The 19535-nt window shown below is 45.4% G+C and overlaps 1 protein-coding gene across 2 annotated transcripts in view; it reads right to left on the bottom strand.

Annotated features, from left to right (window-relative positions):
* The window catches only part of LOC136624366 (oocyte zinc finger protein XlCOF22-like), a 48479-nt gene that overhangs the window by 13713 nt on the left and 15231 nt on the right, over positions 1-19535 (bottom strand). Inside the window, exons 1-2 of one of the 2 annotated variants that reach the window (XM_066598332.1) lie at positions 12786-12858; positions 8895-9027 (exon numbers count right to left, since the gene is read on the bottom strand). The exons of the other annotated variant lie outside the window; for it this stretch is intronic. Coding sequence (XP_066454429.1) covers positions 8895-8972 — 78 coding nt within the window. The 5' untranslated portion in view covers positions 8973-9027; positions 12786-12858. Of the gene's footprint in view, positions 1-8894; positions 9028-12785; positions 12859-19535 lie in introns of those variants that run through there. 2 annotated transcript variants of the gene reach the window in all.

Here is a 19535-nt window from a genome sequence, read left to right as displayed (position 1 = left end):
TGCACTTTTTGGGTCACCCCATATCCAAGAAAAAATGTAATAAGAAGTGATCAAAAAGTCATACATACTCCAACATGATACCAATAGAAACTATAGGTCTTTCCGCAAAAAACAAAGTCCCCGCACAACTACTTCGACGGAATAATAAAAAAAGTTATGGCTGTCAAAAGATGCCGGCAGAAAATAATTAAAAAAAATAAAATATATCTTTGGAAAAAAATAAGAATAGTACAGAAAAAAAAAAAAACCCTCTATATATTTGGTATCAAAGTAAATCGGAGAAACCCGTAGACTGGAGTTATCATGGCATTTTTGCTGCAGTTTTTAAATATTCAGTACATTAAAAGGTACAATAAATAATAGAATTAAATAATACAACTCGTCCCACAAAAAACAACATGCAGACATCTACAAGGATAGATTAATAAAAAAGAGTTAAGATTTTTTTAAAGTGAGGAAGAAAAACCAAAAACCAAACAAAAAAAAAAGCAGCATCCTTAAGGGGTTAAGTTTCTGTTGACATTTGTGTTCATCAATTCCTTTGTTCCACTCCATCATAGAAGCAGAAGAACAAAACAACAAGTGTGACAAGAGTGTCGGATCAGTCAAACAAAAATAAAAAGAAGGGAGATGGAATAATACCTCTATAGCGCCACGTATTGGAAGGCAGCAATTCCTAAAGTCAACGTTAGATCCTTTATACAAGCCTTGTAACAATGACCAGGAATTGAAAGCAAGGTCAGAGCCCATGCAAAGACAGCTGTTTGAAGGGTTTTGCATATATCATTGCGTAGTAGGATTATTCTGACTCAATAACATGGCTGCGGGCGTATCGGCTGAAGTAACTTCTCTTGTAGTTATGAACCAGTACTCACACCAGGTATATGTTGTCAGACAGCATCCAACTCGACTGCAGAGGCATGTGAGAAGATTCCAGGGTTTATTTAGGTAGAAATCTTGTAGAATGCACATTCAGCAGTAGGTAAAAAGAATGATGATGAGCCAAAGCACAGAGTAGAGACCTAACACATAGGCTATAGACAGGAAACTCCCTAGCAGGAGGAAAAGGAGGAGTTATGCAACACAGGGGGGTACAGAGAACCAGGAGGGACAAACTAAAGAAGGCAAACACTTACAGATACAGTACAGGTTATACATGTCAATGAATAGAGTCAGGTAGATAAGACATGACACTCCCCGTCTGAAATCTTTAGATTTCACTGAATACTGTTTTGACATAATGTCCTTCAAAGTCCAGAAATTCTTGTTCAACCTAAAAAACAAACAAACAAATGCAACAGCAATAATAAATGAACAAATCAACTGTTGTGGCAAAGGTAATCCACAGGTGGACTTCTTCAGTTTCTCTCGGTTGCAGTCTGCGGTGATATGCTCCCCGCCATGAGCTGTGTAGGATAATCAAGCTTCCTTAGGTGACTTCCTTCCTTGGAAGAAGAAGTACTAGTTCACTGATTGGACGGAAGAAAACTCTTACAGTGCCTCCTTTTGTCACTTTGACTTCCACTTTTCGAATTTTCCCATCGTCGTTAGGGATGACCTTGGTAACGAGACCCATGGGCCATTCGTTCCGGTGAACCTCTTTGTCTTTCAGAAGAACAAGATCACCACCCTTTAGATTGGGTTTTGGAGTCTGCCACTTCTGACGACCTTGGAGGGTGTGTAGATACTCCATCTTCCAACGGTGCCAGAATACATTGGAGAGATGTTGAACCTGTTTCCACTGACGTCTGTAAATATCACTACAGTCAAAGTTGCCTGGAGGAATAGTAGCAGTCCCAATTTTCTGGGTGAGAAGCGTGGCTGGAGTAAGAATAAATGGAGAATCAGGGTCTAAAGATACCGGAACTAGTGGTCTTGCATTGATGATAGCAGAAACCTCAGCAAAAAGGGTGACCAATGTTTCATGAGTGAGTATCGACGACTTGTGATCCATTAACATTGAATCAAGTATTCTTCTTGTAACGCCAATCATGCGCTCCCAAGCTCCTCCCATATGAGATGAATGCGGAGGGTTAAATACCCAGGTACATCCATTGTTGAGCAAGAAGTTGCCTAGTTGTAGTTCCTTGCAGGCTCCTACGAAGTTAGTCCCACAGTCGGACCTCAGCTGTTTGACTGGTCCACGAATGGAGAAGAATCTTCTAAGAGCATTGATAAAACAGGAAGAATCCATAGACTCAATCACTTCAATATGTACTGCACGAATGCTAAGACAGGTGAACAGCACAGCCCATCTTTTGCTATTTGCGGCGCCACCACGCGTCCTTCGTGTGACTACGGACCAAAGACATCCACACCAACGTAAGTAAAAGGGGGATCGGTACTTAACCGATCTGCTGGTAGGTTCGCCATTTGCTGTTGTTGTTGTCTTCCCCTTAGCTTGTGACACTTGACACATTTATGGAGTACGGAGGAAATGCTTCTCTTCATTCCTACGATCGATAAACCGGCTGACCTGATGGCACCTTCAGTGAACTGTCTGCCTTGGTGATGCACTTGATCATGGTGGTGTCGGATTAGCAAGGTAGCGATATAATGTCCACCTGGTATGATGATGGGGTTCTGTTCTTTATTGCATAGATCGGATTTCTCTATCCGACCACCCACTCTCAGCAATTTGTGGTGGTCAACTACTGGGTTGAGTTTATAGAGTGCGCTGCTCTTGAGCGGACTGATGCCCTTCGAGATATTGTCTATCTCTGAGTGATACACCTCTTGTTGTGTACACTGGATGATGATTTGTTCAGCAAGTTCAAATTCTGTGACTGTAGGGTGTGCTTTACACATATGCCAACCACTACACTTTGACGATGCGTTCTTTGCAAAACACTGAGCAATGTGAATTAGTCTGCCAATAGCTTGCACGAGAGATCTCCATGTCGAGAAACGTTCAAAGCGATGTGACTTCAGCTTCACCTTAGAAGTTACAGAAATGTAGAGTGTAGAACTTAGGGCTCTGATTTCCTTGTCAGACGCGGGTTCCACCAGATCATAGATGGCATTGGTAGCTAACAAACAAGGATCTTCGTATAGAAAAATTGGAGGTGAAGACCATATGTGGTCTAGCAGATTTGATGTTGGTGCGGCTCTTGTTCCCCGGTCGGCTGGATTAAGTTCTGTGGGGATGTAATGCCACTGGTTAGGGGTGGAGAAACTTCTGATCCTTTCTACTCGGTGTCCTACATACACGTAGAATTGTTTTGTTTGGTTGTGTATATAACCGAGAACAACCTTACTGTCTGTGTAAAAGGTGAATGAATCAAATGTGACGTCCATTTCATCCCTTATCACTTCGGCAATCTCTACTGCTAGCACGGCTGCACAGAGTTCAAGTCTTGGTATGGAATGCGCAGGTTTTGGGGTTAGTTTGGCCTTACCTAGTACGAATCCACAGTGTAGCTCATTGTTGGCTCCTGAGATCTTCAGATAGGCCACTGCGGCTATGGCTTCCATTGATGCATCAGAGAAGATGTGTATTTCCCTTTTGACAGCAGCTGAAAGAGAACTGGGAGCATAACAGCGCGGTACTTGGAGTTGTTCTAATACTTTCAAGGACCTTTTCCATTTTTCCCACCTTTGTTGTTTCTCGACAGGTAAGGGAGCGTCCCAATCCATATTTACAGTAGTAATCTGTCTCAGAAGTATCTTGCCCTGAATAGTGATGGGGGCTATGAACCCGAGAGGATCATAAAAACTGTTCACGACCGACAAAACTCCACGCTTGGTGAAAGGTTTGTCGCAAGCTAATACTTGAAATATAAATGTATCTTGTTCGATATTCCAGAGCAATCCTAGGCTGCGTTGTATAGGAAGAACCTCAGAGCTGAGGTCAAGGTCCCGCAAGTTTATTGCATGATCATCAGATGGAAAGGCCTTCATTACTTCCTTGCTGTTGGAGGTAATCTTGTGAAGCCTAAGGTTCGCGACAGACAGCATTTCCTTGGTTCTGGTGAGGAGAGCAATCGCCTCTGCGCTTGTGGGTAAGGATTTAAGTCCGTCGTCTACGTAGAAGTTCTTCTCGACGAATTGCCGAGCATCCGATCCGTGCTCCTTCTCACCTTCTTGGGCTGTCCTTCTCAGTCCATAGATTGCTACAGCGGGTGATGGACTGTTGCCAAAGACATGTACCTTCATCCGGTAATCTATTACTTCTTTGCTGACATCATTGTCCTTGTACCATAGGAACCTGAGATAGTTTCTGTCATCTTCCTTAACTATGAAGCAATGGAACATCTGCTGGATGTCAGCCATGACCGCAACGGGTTCTTGTCTGAAGCGAATTAGAATGCCCATGAGGCTGTTGTTTAGGTTAGGGCCTGTGAGGAGAAGGTTGTTGAGAGAGACACCTTCATGCTGAGCACTGGAATCGAACACAACTCTGATTTGTTCAGGCTTGCGGGGGTGATACACGCCAAAGGACGGAAGGTACCAGCATTCTTCTCCTTCCCTTACCGGTGGTGCAGGTTCTGCATGGTCTCTATCGAATACCTTCTGCATGAAGTCTACGAAATGTTTTTCCATTACTGGTTTTCTCTCAAGAGTGCGTTTCAGAGAGGAGAATCTAGTGGTAGCTTGCTGCCTATTGTTAGGTAGCTTTACTCTTGGAGAACGGAAGGGTAAGGGAGCCACCCAGCTATTGGAGTCATCTTGGGTGAATTCCCTTTCCATGACCTTGAGAAATTCAATGTCTTCTCTAGCAGGTGCCAACTTGTTATCGTCACTTGTTGTATTGAACACTGTTGATCCAAGACTGTCATCCCAGAGGAAAGTGTTTGTACTGTCTTGTTGGTCATGGTGCCACTTACTGTTAGTCAGTCTCTCCTTCACCCGATAATGGTGTGGGCATGGATGAAAATAAGTACCACGACCATTTGGCAAGATGTGTGTTTTAAATGAGGAAATCTTGGTTGGCTTTTTCATCTTGTCTATACAGACATTGCCTATGATGACCCATCCTAAGTCAAGGCGCTGGGCAAATGGTGCATCATGAGGTCCATTAATTTGCTGACGTATTTTGTGCACCCTAAGAATGTCTCTACCCAGCAGAAGTAGGATCTCTGCGCTCTTGTCAAGGGCTGGTATTTCGTTAGCTATAGCCCTTAGGTGGGGATGATGGAAAGCGGCCTCTGGTGTAGGGATCTCTCCCCTATTGGATGGTATCTGATTACATTCAACAAGTGTGGGCAGGGGTATCTCAAGATTGCCCTTAAGAGAGGCTACTACAAGTCCACTGGCTCTTCTCCCCAAGACCTCTGTCACTCCACTACATGTACCCAAGGTGTATGGGTAAACATCTCCCTTTATGTTAAACAAATCAAAGAGTTCTGACCTTGCAAGTGATCGATTGCTCTGGTCATCGAGGATGGTGTACACCTTCATAGTCCTTTCTGGTTGACCCTGGGGGTACACATCGACTAGGCATATCCTTGCACAGGACTGGTCGCAAATGCCTTCTCCACAGACTTCTGTGCATGAAGAAGATACAGTGGTAGGACTTGCTGCTTGATCTGTGTTCTCCCCGCCATACGTTGGTGGGGTAGGGAAACTTGTAGCTGGTGCAGTACTAGTTTGAGATGGGTGAAGAGCTTGTACATGATCCTCACAACCACACTCAATGCATTTGATGGCATTTTTACAGTCTTTAGCAATGTGTTCAGTAGAAGCGCAACATCTAAAACATACCCCAAACTTCTTTAGAAGCTCCTTGCGTTCTTGGAGTGGTTTCTTCCTGAAGCCGATGCACTTCTTGAGGGGATGAGGCTTCTTATGTAAGGGACACAGGCGATTAGGATTTTCAACCTTTTCATCTTGATTGCTCTTGTAACTGACTCGCTGTGAAGCTGACAAAGTAGAGGGAAAAATATCAGTCTTTTTTTACTGATACTGGACCTCTGCGGCCTTTGTAGTCGATGCGTGGGTTGTCAGACTTGAATGGATGTGGAACGGGATTGGATTCCTCATAGGAAAAGCTTGGATCGTTCTTGGATTCTGCAATGTTTTTGATGAACTCACAGAAGTAGGAAAATGGAGGAAAAGAGACTTGATTTTCTCTCTTATATCTTGACCCCAGAGCGGTCCACTTCTCTTGAAGGTTGTATGGCAGCTTTGACACGATTGGGTTTACTCCACGAGCAGTATCCAGGTAACTGAGGCCAGGTAGGTGAGTGTCTCCCTTGGCCAGCTGTAGCTCTAGCAGTAAGTCACAGAGCTCTGGGAATTTCTGATTGTCTTTACCAGATATCCTTGGAAAGGCTTGCAGACGTTTGAACAGAGCATTTTCTTTTGCTTCAGGACTACCATAGGTTCTCTCCAGTCTCTCCCAAGCGGCTGCAAGGCCTGCTGCTGGATTTTCAATGTGGACAGATCTGAGTCTCTTTACTCGTTCTGTAGACTGTGGGCCAAGCCACCGGATCAGTAGATCTAGTTCTTCCGAAGCAGTAATGCCGAGATCGTGAGTTGCAGTTCTGAAGGCACATTTCCAGCCTCTGTAATTCTCGGGCTGGTCGTCGAACCTTATCAGTCCTGTCTTGGTGAGCTCACGACGTACCATGTATTTTGCAAACTCTGACATGTCGGTTTTCTCTGACTTCAGGTGTGAAATTGGTTGAGTGGTACTAATCACATCGTTTGTGGTGTTTTGCGTGAGAGACGTAGGTACATATGGGGCTGCCAGGGTGTTCAGCCTGGGAGCTGGTTTGAAGTCCATAGGTTTGGTGACATGTGGATATGGAACCATGTAAGTGCTAGAGGTTTGGAGAACCGCTGGTATTTTGAATTGTCCATGAATACCCGTATATTGAGCTTGCTGGGGTGCAGAGCCTTGGTGCTCCATATAGGGCGGAAGGTCGGTGTGAAGAACGAGCGGAGTTCTGTACTGACTTTGCATGCCTGGTGCTGTGGAAGAATGTGCGGCCTGTCGCTCTGGAGAGACATCTGTTTTGTCTGGAATGTTTGCGGCAGGTGGGGAATTGAAGCATTGGCTTAGTACATAGTCTCTTGTACGCTCGAGCGGTTCCTCTGCATCCATTCCGCTGAAGTCAATGCTGTCTCTTTCGCTCTGACTCGTGGCTTGTTCTAAAACTCTTAACCTTGCTACGGCTGTAGCATGTTCACATTGTTTCTCCAGAGCCTCTATTTCCGCTTTTCTATGTGCAGCTTCCATTTCTGCTTCTGCTTTCTTATGTGCAGCTTCCACTTCCGCTTTCTTCTGCGCAAAGACGGCCTGTATCTTAGTCGCTTCCGCTTCTACGCGTGCTTTTAGAAGCTGCTCACTGAGGGTGGAATGCTTTGAAGATCGTGACCTAGATGTACGCTTGGAGTGCCTGGTAGAGTCAGAAATGTGAGATGACACCTTCTGAAGTTGCGCAATTCTCGCTTCTGTCTTAGACTTAATGTCGCGTACTAAGCTGTCTCTTCCTACACTGAGATGTTGGAAGCTTTGCAATTCCTCTATGGAATCCTCTGTGTTTAATTTTCTCAGTGTTTTCGTACTCCTGGACTTTTATATTATAATGTTCATACATTGCACAAAGCTGTTGCAGGGCTCCCTCTAGTGGTGACACGTGGAGTGAAGACAGGCTCTGCTGAATGTTGGAGACATGACTTAGTAATGTTTCCCACAGTTTTAAAATGTCAAAGGAAAGTTCCTGCTTGAGACTTTCAAGGTTCTCTCTAACCTTCCAGGTTGGCTTATTAGAGCGCCTGTCTCTCTCACTAGACTGCAGACTAGGGTCCATGCTAGCTTGTGCCTCAGAGTGTTCTTCAGCCATGATGCAGCACACAGGATGGAGGTAACACTGAGGAGAGTTATAGCTTGGTGGGAGATTATGAGCTGCGGCTGTGGTTGTATGTGGAGCTGCTGGAGGAGTCTTTACAGCAGTGTCTGGCAGGATTTATACATTCTTTTTACTATTCTGACTCAATAACATGGCTGCGGGCGTATCGGCTGAAGTAACTTCTCTTGTAGTTATGGACCAGTACTCACACCAGGTATATGTTGTCAGACAGCATCCAACTCGACTGCAGAGGCATGTGAGAAGATTCCAGGGTTTATTTAGGTAGAAATCTTGTAGAATGCACATTCAGCAGTAGGTAAAAAGAATGATGATGAGCCAAAGCACAGAGTAGAGACCTAACACATAGGCTATAGACAGGAAACTCCCTAGCAGGAGGAAAAGGAGGAGTTATGCAACACAGGGGGGTACAGAGAACCAGGAGGGACAAACTAAAGAAGGCAAACACTTACAGATACAGTACAGGTTATACATGTCAATGAATAGAGTTAGGTAGATGAGACATGACAAGGATTCTGACTTTGCAAGTGAGAGGCTTGGGACGGGGGGCAGAAACGCTGTCTTTTCTTCTTAGGGAGAGCACCGAAATGGTGAGTGAGGAAACTTACAAGGCCATTATGCTCCTCTGGCTAATATGCAAATAAGTGAGATGGAACAATACCTCCCCAGTGCCACCTACTGGAAGGCAACAATCCCTAAAGTAAATGTTAGACTCTTTATACAAGCTTTGTAGCAATGACCGGGAATTGAAAGCAAAGCCAGACTCCATGTACAGACAGCTGTTTCAGGATTTTTGCCCTTCATCAGTGTGAAGTAGGATTCTGACTTTGCTAGAGAGAGGCCTGGGATTCGGGTCAGAAACACTATCTTTTCTCCTTAGGGAGAGTACCTAAACAACATCAGAGGTACCAGACAGACCCCATTGTCTTATATTAGGTGTCCATCGTCTTACCTGAAAAACAGCGCAACAGATTATGTTTTTTCTGTCCTTTATGAATCGGCACTAATTCCTCTACCGTAGATGTGAACAGAGACTGACATAGATAAGAATGATTTAACATCATCCCCAGAATCTCTCACCTCTCCTGTAAGCTGGAAGAGTATCTCTAGGGTGAGGTTGAATAAACTCTCCGCCATCTTGTCCCGGTTCCTCTCCATCCTCGTCGGGTTAATCAGGATAATTATCTGATATAGAAGATATCAGCCGAGGATCCTGAATGGGAAGAAGATGAGACAATGTAACATCATACAAATCCCCTATAATAATACAATTACTGGAGATAATAAAGTGTAGGCCTTCTGTTCTCCCTTTATGCAGGTTGGATCAGGAGGTGAATAGTTTGTCAGGGCCGTTCCTCCATGTTGGGGGCCACAGCAAGCCACATCTCTACAGCAGATCAGGGGCCACAACTGTGATGTAAAGCAGTAAGGCTTCTTTCACACGGGAGGCAGCAATGTCGCCGCAAGAAAATCACAGTGATATCGCAGCTGTGTTCTGTGCCATACCACTGCGTTTCCTCACGGAGATATGACAATTTTGTGTCGCTACATACTCGCGCATGGTGCTACAGAGTCACGCGACTTTGCAGCGCACTTTTGCTGGAATTTTCGGGCAGGCTTGAAATATAAGCCCTGGCTGCATAAAAAAAAAAAATCAATACATCCCCTAACAGCCACTGTCTGGTCCACCACACTCCTCTTCATTGGTCCCCTGGCACACTTGCTTGTAGTTGTCAATCAGCGCTTACTGGTCAGGGGATCAAAAACTCTGCCTCAAGGAAGTGCTGGCTCTGATTGGTTCTCGAGTGCTGCAGCTCAGCCAATCAGAGCCAGTACTTTCTAGAGGCGGGGTTCTCGTACCAGGAAGCACTGGTTGAAGACCACAAGTATTTCACTGGAAAAAAAAACTTTAATTATTAAAATTTTGAGGATCATTTTGTTTTACAGCACCAAGCCAAGGTTGCAAAGACTCCTGGGCATGCGCAGTGATTAAATCCTACGCAAGCAAATTTCTTCTATAACTGTAACCTCTGCTGAATAAACTTCCACTTCACTTATGACAATCCCATGGTGCATGTGGCTGTCTATTTGCGTCGTCTGAGTACTCACGTCTAGGACTAATTCGGAAGCAGACAGCATCAGCTGAACGGTCTGGTTTTGACCCCCTACATCCTGTGTTCAGAAACATACCTGTTGTGGCCCTAATCTTATGTCTGTATGCACAACAGGGCCCAAACCGAAAGGAGCTTCAAGGTGTTTCAGGCCCCATTGCAGACTTCTAGAGCCCTTGAGCTGCCAACACAATGGAAAATCCCCACAAATTACCCAATTTTGAAAGCTAGGCCCCCTAACAAATTCATCTAGTGGTCTACTGCATATTTTGACCCCACAGTTTTTGAATGAATCTAAGCAAAGCAGAAGGAAAAAAAAATATGATTTTCATTTTTTTGCCAATTGTGTCATGTGAAAAAAGTTTTTTTGTACAGCACACATATGAATGAAGACTTGTACCCCAAAATGGATCCCCGTTTGTCCTGTGTTCAGCAATACCCTCATCGTGGCCCTACTCTGCTTAGTGGACACATGGCTCGGCCTGTAATGCATGGAACACCCTTTCACTCTCAGGGCACAACTGAATAAATACAGACTTGTTGAGCCATCAAGGGCCAAAACTATAGAACGCCCCCAACAAGTGACCCCATTTTGAAATCTAGACCCCTTAGCCCATTTATCTAAATGTATATGGAGAATTATGACCCCACAGTTTTTTGCAAAAGTTACTATCAAGCAGGTGAAAAATAAATGAAATTACATTTTTTTTCATAAATATCACTTTCAGGACAGTTTTCTTTGTTTCAACCAGGAAAACCTGGGGAGACGCACCCCAAATGTTATATCACTAGTTCTTCTCTGTTCAGCAATACCCCCATTGTACCACAATCTGCTTACTGGTCACATGGCTAGGCCTGTAGTGGACGGTACACCCTTTGTTACACACAACTGGATATAAATTCCAGGCTCCATTGTAAACTTGTACAGAAAAGAAAATTTAAACAATGACTCCCTAAAAAGAATCCCTCCCCTCCCCCCTTTTTGCATTCCCTAAATCTTAGATAAAAGTAATTATGTAAGACTGTGTGGTTTGTCTGAAGAGCGGGGTAATTACAGAGCTGGTTGGGATGGGCACATGGGGCAATAAAACCGAGTATCCCTCCTCCTCCCATGCTTTTTTGGGGGTATTTCTTCACCGCAGTGGCAGGGACGGGGTGTAAGGTAGTGCTTTGAGTCTCCGTAAACTTCCTGCGGCGCGGCGGTCGCACACAAAAGTTGCCCAGCAAGCTGCTCCTGGAACTGCATGAAGGAGAATGTTCCCGGGGCTTCTTGTAAATTACGTATTACAGGTAGCGATCTGAATAACGCCCGACTGACATGGCAGGATGTGTAATTCGCTTGCGGAGGCCCACAGTGGATCCCAGCTGTGAGCCCGGCCACATAATGTACTGCACATAACTGCGTACTCACACAGGCGATCTTGCGCAGAACATCTTTTTTGTCCCCTGCTCCGTTGCTCAGCGATGACGCGGATACCCGCAGCCCGTACACAATGTAACTAATTATGGGCTGCAGGTATATCTGTGACCATAGAGCACAACATGGTGGATATCTGTGGTTTTACAACCAGATTATGTGATTCCAACCCGTTAATGTGAGCAGAACTATTTAATCCACTGCATTTGATTTATCTGCGTATTACTGAGGAGCAATCGCCTGCAGAATCCATCATTCTTATCCGGTCGTGTGAGATCGGCCTAAGGTAGATCGCTACCTTTTTACACCATTGGATAACGGTGATCATGTGACCGGGGATACCCCACGAGGCTTCCCCTCACTGTGCCAGGCTCTCGTTTTGTAGCGGAGAGCAAGGAGATTTTAAATTTCCCGAACTTCACCCCAGCTTCTGCACTTGCATCCGCCAATTTGCTGGTGAGCGAATGTGCAGAAGCCGGGGAAAGGGTGGTGGATAAAGATCCCGTCGGGGAATAGATCTGGGGGCCTCAGGTAGTAATTACACCTCACCTCAGGAATAAAAACTTCAACTTTTTCTTACAGCCCTGTAGAGTGAAGCGCAGACAGAGGGCAGGTGTAGACACAGAATGGGGTCACTGAGGGGAGAATCTGACTGCTCCCCTGTGGCAGCGGCTCCCGTCCAGCGCTGCAGCCTCAGTGCGGCCGCATGGAGCCGGGAGAAGCGGCCAGCGGTCATGTGCCCCACATTGTATCCGTGAGCGCTGAGCCCCTCACAGCGGCCATAGAAGAATCCCCCCTGAAGCCTGTGAGGGGGAGCGCCACGGGGCCGGCCGCCGCTTCTTCTGGGCTCCGTGCGGCAGACATCAGGGGGCGGAGCTGGACGGGAGCCGCCGGGAGAACATTCAATGTGGCTTCATTTTATGTCCCAGAAAACCTCTTTAGGCCGCCTGCAGACGGGCGGGTCGGATCCGTGGGACCCGACCCAAGCACCTGCAGGGACCAGCGCGTACGCGCCCACGGCTCCGGCTGTTTGATGTGCCGGCTTGCAGGGCAACCGGCGCATGCCCAGACCGGAGCCGGCGGCGGGTGAGTGACGTTTCTGTGCGGGGCTCTCAGAGCCCCGCACAGAAATAGGTCATACTGCGGTTTGTTTGCCACGCGAGATTTCGTTTGTTAATGCAATCCTATGTAGGCTTCCAGCAGCGGAAATTCGGCGGGAAATCCCACCATGGAATTTCCGCTCATGTGCAGGCGGCCTTAATGAGAAATTTACCCCAGAAATCCTGCGAGCCGCGTGACCCTGTGTGCAAGAAAACCTCCCCGCCCACAGCAGCCAATCACAGCGCAGCCTATAGCACTACCTGCTCCTCAGGAGAGCTGCGCTGTGATTGGTTTCTATGGGCTTCCATAAATCTGCCCCCCAGTGCTGGTGGCCCCACATACCTCCACCTGCAGCCGGACAGGAGCCGTGGGGTTGTTCTGTGCTTATAGGACCTGTGATGATGTCACCGTCATGTGATCAGTGTGTGGGAGGAGACAAGGGGTCACATGACCAGGTCTCTCCGCTTAAGGGATGCAGGACTCTGCTGTGGGAGGATGTATTCAGAGAGTGGATGGAGCAGAGCCGAGCGTGTGTGAGACGGAGGAGCGGAGCCGAGTGAGTGTGAGACGGAGGAGCGGAGCTGAGCGCGTGTGAGACGGAGGAGCGGAGCCGAGCGTGTGCGAGATGGAGGAGCGGAGCCGAGCGTGTGTGAGACGGAGGAGCGGAGCCGAGCGTGTGCGAGTCAGGGGAGCAGAGAACAGTGGTGTGTGATGGAGGAGCGGAGCCGAGCGTGTGTGAGACGGAGGAGCGGAGCTGAGCGCGTGTGAGACGGAGGAGCGGAGCCGAGCGTGTGCGAGATGGAGGAGCGGAGCCGAGCGTGTGTGAGACGGAGGAGCGGAGCCGAGCGTGTGTGAGACGGGGGAGCAGAGAACAGTGGTGTGTGATGGAGGAGCGGAGCCGAGCGTGTGTGAGACGGAGGAGCGGAGCCGAGCGTGTGTGAGTCGGAGGAGCGGAGCCGAGCGTGTGTGAGACGGAGGAGCGGAGCCGAGCGCGTGTGAGACGGAGGAGCAGAGCCGAGCGTGTGTGAGACGGAGGAGCGGAGTGTGTGTGAGATGGAGGAGCAGAGAACAGTGGTGTGTGATGGAGGAACAGAGCCGAGCGTGTGTGAGACGGAGGAGTAGAGTCAGTTATTTTTAGTGCCATCCAGGCCGTTGTACATATGTAAATGGTTTAACCCTTTACCTGCCGGACATTCCTTTGTTCTCCTCCTCGCTCTCCTGCAGCCATGGTGTCTGGATGCTCTCAGTGACAGATCAGACTTGTGTGTTGGGGGATATTTTATACAATGTGCTGGGATATAACACTGCCCAACGATGATTTTGTTTCGGGCTCAAAATTAGCGCATTCTTTTGTATTTCCCTCTGCTGAATTCAAAAATCACCATAAAAATGACCGATTACCTTTTGCTTTGGAGATACAGTGATGGCATTTTTTTAGAATTTACATTTTTATTTTGTAGGAATTTTTTTTTTTGGGGGGGGGGGGGTGGAGTTGTCACTCCTCTCAGCTGACATAACACAACGTTCTCCATATGTTTGTAGGTCGTAAACATAATGTTGCTGTGACTGAGCTTCATCTGGTTTTGGAGCGCTTTTGAAGTGAAAAATTTGCTGTATCAAAATGCCACGAAAATGTGTAAATTTAGTGAATAATTTTTGTTACATTTGTGGTGAAATAACATTTTTGTCACAAAAACGCAATCTGACGTCTCTTGTGAAGACTGCCTATCATCACTATTTCGGTATGAAGGTAGGGGCCAGGATAAGTCATGGGCTCCACATATATGTTACAACTCTTGTTCAGTTAAACTACGAGGACGATCTATGGCTTCTGCTGCGCCTATTTTTTGGCGGGAGCCTACAAACCATACAGATCACTGCTATTTCTGCTTGACTCCGCCTATAAAGTGTTATGGGAATAAATGATATTCCAGAAGATTTCACTGGTTTGCTGCAGATTGGTTATAATGAGAAGCTTCATGCATGAATATATGTATGATGAACTCACGGATTCTCCCCGTGGGCCCCCAATACCCTTCTGGTTTATTGAAAGGAAGTACAATACAGTTGTACTTGAATATAATGCACCAATTACATGCATACCCCTCCCAACATCATAACAACTCATGATTGGCCTAGTATGTAACAACGCTGATGATTAACATATGTTTACGCCCCAGATGTATGTTGCTATGTGAACACGTATTTCCTATATACCCAAGTAGCATAGACTTTATTAATATTCCAATCTGGACCAAGGAATTCAAGGGAGGAGATAAGAAGCAGCCCCCCCCCCCCCCCTTGTGAGCGGTGGGCATCGCAGGTCTTTCTCATAAGAAACACATCTCAGGACCTTGTTAAGTCTTGAGAACTTGCGTATGAGTGTTGGAGACACCAGCACAAGAATGAAACACACACAGTGTACAGTATTGAACCAGATAACCATTTCACTGCTAGCTATTTTCTATGAAGGTGGATATATATATATATATATGTGTGTGTGTGTGTTTGCATAGGCTAATTTAAGAAACATATTTATATTATGACTACGACAAAAGGCAGGATTGTCAATGAAGAAAACAGGAACAGTTCAATACCCGAATCTTCCATCTGCTATTCGACCTATTCCACATTCAGATAGTTTAGCAGTTCCTACTCCACCCCAACATTATGAGCTTGAAGTGGAAAATGAAGAAAGTGTGGAAAAAGAAGAACCCAACAAGCCTTCCACATCCCATGACCCTGACTTTGAGGTAAAAGATGATACACCGCACAGACTGAGTCAAGCGGAATTGAGTGATCTCATTTGAGACCTTGACTTTTCAAAGGAGAAGGCGGAACTTCTAGGGTCAAGACTACAGCAATGGAACCTTCTCCAACGTGATGTGAGGGTCTCACAGTACAGAGAACGGCAGAGGGATCTGCTTCCTTTTATTGAGAAGAAAAACAATCTGGTTGTTTGCTGTGACATTAATGGCTTGATGAAATGTTTGAATTTGAACCATGATCCAACTGAATGGAGGCTGTTTATAGGCTCCTCAAGGCTTAGTTTGAAAGCTCTATCACTTCATAATGGCAACCGTCTTTCTTCTATTCCTGTTGGTCATGTAGTTCCAATGATAGAGACTTACGCAAACATGACAGCCCTCCTCGACTCAATCAAATATGCTGAACACAAGTGGAAAATCTGTAGCAATCTAAAGGTCATCGCTGTACTCTTAGGAATGTAACTGGGGTCACTAAATACTGTTGCTTTTTCTGTATGTGGGACAGTAGGGATAGGAAATCACATTACATTCAAGCGGACTGGCCTGCAAGAAATCTTAACTCCACCACGAAAATTGTCGTTGCCGAGCCTCTCGTGGACCCAAAAGATGTTCGTCTTCCACCTCTTCATACAAAGCTGGGTTTAATGAAAAATCTTGTCACAGGTATGACCCAGGAAGGATGGCCATTTAAGTACTTAAGAGACAAGTTTCCTAGATTGAGTGATGCAAAGAAGGTATTTTTGTTGGGCCATAAATTCGACAACTTGTAAAGGATCCTGCGTTCAATCAAGTTTTGGAGGGAGAAGACAAGGAAGCTTGGCAAGCCTTAAAGGGAGTTATTCATGGAATCTTAGGCAACAAAGAAGATGATAACTACACTCAGTTGGTGACAGGACTTCTGGAAAAAATACTATCAACTTGGATGCAACATGTCCCTTAAAATCCATTTTCTGCACTCCCACCTAGACTTTTTCCTTCTAGTTGTGGAGCGGTTAGTGATGAACACGGAGAAAGATTCCACCAGGATATTTCCGTAATGGAGCAAAGATAGCAGAGCTGTTAAAATGAAGCCATGCTTGAGGATTACAGCTGGTCTGTGTGTAGGGATGATCCGGAACTCGCTTATAAGAGGCAAGCCAAAAGAAACCGATCTCATGAAGTCACCAGATGATTCTCCGAACCGCCTGCCAGGAATTCTTCCATTAATTTAGAACTCTTAGAATGTAACCGTCATTAAAAAAATTTAAAATGCACTTTCAATGTTGTTAGCATATTAATTAAAATGTCTCATTTTCCATTAACCCCTTCCCGCTCCATGACGTATAGGTACGTCATGGAGCGGCGGGGTATGAATGAAGAGAGGTTGTGGGGCAACCTCTCTTCATACAGTGCGGGCATCAGCTGTTTATTACAGCTGACACCCGCGGGCAATCGCTGCGATTGGCCGTTCGGCCCATCCCGACTATTAACCATTTAAATGCCACTGTCAATTCTGACAGCGGCATTTAAGTCCCCCAAACATCCCACACGCCTTCCCCCCCCCCCCCCCCCCCCCGCGGTGAGATCGGGGGAGCCTTGCAGGTGTCATGGCAGCCGGGGGCCTTTAGAAAGGCCCCAGGGCTGCCTTAGCAGACTGCCTATCAAGCCATTTCCGTGGGGTGGCTTGATAGACTACCTGTCAGGATGCAGTATGTCGTAATGCTATAGCATTACGTCATACTGCAAGAGCGATCAAAGCATTGCTGGTTGTAGTTCCCCAGGGGGACTTCAAAGTAAAGTAAAGTTTAAAAAAATCAATAAAGTTTTTTTAATTGTAAAAAAAAAGAAAAAGTTATAAAAGTTTAAATCACCCCCCTTTTGCCATATCTATTATTAAAATATCTAAATCATAAAATAAAAACATGTATTTGGTATCGCCGCGTCTGTAAAAGTCCGATCTATCAAAGTAACGCATTATTTTTCCCGTACGGTGAACGTCGTCCGAAAAAAAAAAAATAAAGAACCCAGAAATGCATTTTTTTAGTTACCCTGTCTCCCAGAAAAAACGCAATAAAAAGCAATCAAAAAGTCATATGTATTCCAAATTGGTACTATCAGAAACTACAGGACATCCCGCAAAAAATGAGCCCTTGCTCAACTACGTCGATGGAAAAATAAAAAAGTTATCGTGCGCACAACATGACGGCAGAAAATAATTGAAAAAAATTAAATGTCTTTGAAAAAAAAAAAGAGTAGTATAGTAAAAAAAAACTATACAAGTTTTGTATCACAGTAATCGTACCGACCCATAGAATAAAGTTATCATGTCGTTATTGTTGCCGTTTGTGCGCCGTAGAAACAAGACGCACTGAAAGATGGCGGAATGACGTTTGTTTTTTTTTTCATTTTACTCCGCTTTTTAAAAAGTTTTTCAGTACATTATATGGTATTTTAAATAGCACCATTGAAATATACAACTCGTCCCGCAAAAAACCTTCATACAGTGACGATGGATAAATAGAGGAGTTACAATTTTTTTGTTTCGTTTTTTTCACCCCAAAATTAGTAAGATTTGACTCATGAAGTTAAGGAAACATTCCAAAATATTTTTTTTGTTGGCCTTCTAATTTATTAGAATAAATTTTTATAGTTCAAATGCATTTTATTTGGTCGTACAATCAATCAATAAGAACAGCTTCTTACACATAGTCACAGCAAAAAATATAACTTTCACTATAGGAGTAGAATAAATTTTTAAAAACTGCAGTCACACCATTGGGGGAGGGGCGTGTGCTTTTGTGACAATCAATGGGCTTCCGCAGGTAATTAAATACTTGCAGATGTAATTTTTCCTGATTTTGTGGGGAAAAAATTGCAGCATGCTCTATTTTCTGCGGATTCCGCACAGACTGCTTCAATTGAAGTCAGGCAAAGCCACGTATCCGCAGCTGAGTTCATACTATGCAATGCTCCCCCCTCAGCTCCTTCGAAATGCTTCCCGCTGTCAGCGCACCCCATCTTCCAGTTCCCTGCAGCCTGGTCAGGTGAGGCCATGACAGGCCTCTGGGAACCAGAAGCCAGGGGGCGCTGACAGCGGGAAGCCTATGGAGAAGGTGAGGGGGAGTGCCGCAAAGCATGAAGTCAGCTGTGGATACAAGGCTGATTTCCAGTCAAATTCTGCAACAATGGTACAGATTTTGACTGCGTGCTGCGGAATTTGCATGTCTTTTTTTTTTTAACCTATTTGCTCCCTGTACTTTTTATAATGATGGAGGTAAAATCAAACATTGTGATAAGCCTGCCCCTGACCCCACCCCTATGTCGCGCTTTGACCCTGGGAAAATCTGATCACTTTACTCCTAGTACCAGGGTTTCTGGTGGCGCCACTTACTAATATAATATAGTGAAAGGAATTTTATTTGGTCAAAATATTTCCATGCACTGCATTTGTTTTATGAACTTTAGCTGCTCGCTGAGGAGACATGTTGGCTCGTTGCTTTCGCATATCAGCTGTACAAGATTTGCATTCTTTAGTTGTTCACTGAGGTGACATTGTGGCTTGTATCTGTATCATGTAAGCTGCTTTAGCTTCACGCCTGCATTGAGCCCTCTGTGGTGACATGTTTGCATTAGCTTCATGGCAGAGTTGAACCTTCGGTGGTGACATATTTGTGCTACAGTGAGGTTTGATTCAACTACTGGACAACGGCTGACGATGAGATGAAGGCTGGACTGTTGTTGGCAGCATTAGCACTTGAGAGGACATGATATCACGTTCAGGAGATGTGAAGATATTGGTGATGGACTCTGCTGCAATGTTGTTGGTCAGTATGTATGTGGACATTTGTGAGGTGTCATTTATTGAAGTCTCCACACAGGGGTCCAGCTGTCTCACAACCAGCTACAAACTGCCAGACTGAGTAAAGCTGTATCCATAGCAACTGAGGCCGTGGGGGTTTGTGGGGGATGTAGCCTGCCTGTAATCCCTCTTTCAGTGCACAGGGAAGGACATGTGATGACATCACCGTCGTGTGATCAGGAGCGGAGCTCAGAGGCCCAGTGACTGATCACATGATGGTGATATCCTCACATGTAACTCACATAGTCACTCATCACTCACAGACAGGTGGTCGTTAATATTTTGAAAGGTCACATTTTCAAGTCAAATTGGAAGCCTTGGAAGAACAGGAAGCTCTAATAGTATGGAAGCTTCTGAGAGATTGAGGATGTAGTATCTGTCGAACCCCTAGAAGTCAGGGGAACCTTTGATGATGGGATCGTGTAAGCTGTAGCCTCTTAGCTGATGATAATATGTAACTTGCCATCTCTATAGTTTGAGATCGTT

The sequence above is a fragment of the Eleutherodactylus coqui genome, chromosome 4 (genome assembly GCF_035609145.1).
Source record: "Eleutherodactylus coqui strain aEleCoq1 chromosome 4, aEleCoq1.hap1, whole genome shotgun sequence".
Taxonomy (NCBI): domain Eukaryota; kingdom Metazoa; phylum Chordata; class Amphibia; order Anura; family Eleutherodactylidae; genus Eleutherodactylus; species Eleutherodactylus coqui.
The sequence above is the reverse complement of the archived record's forward strand: the minus strand, read 5'-3'. Positions and strand labels throughout refer to the sequence as shown.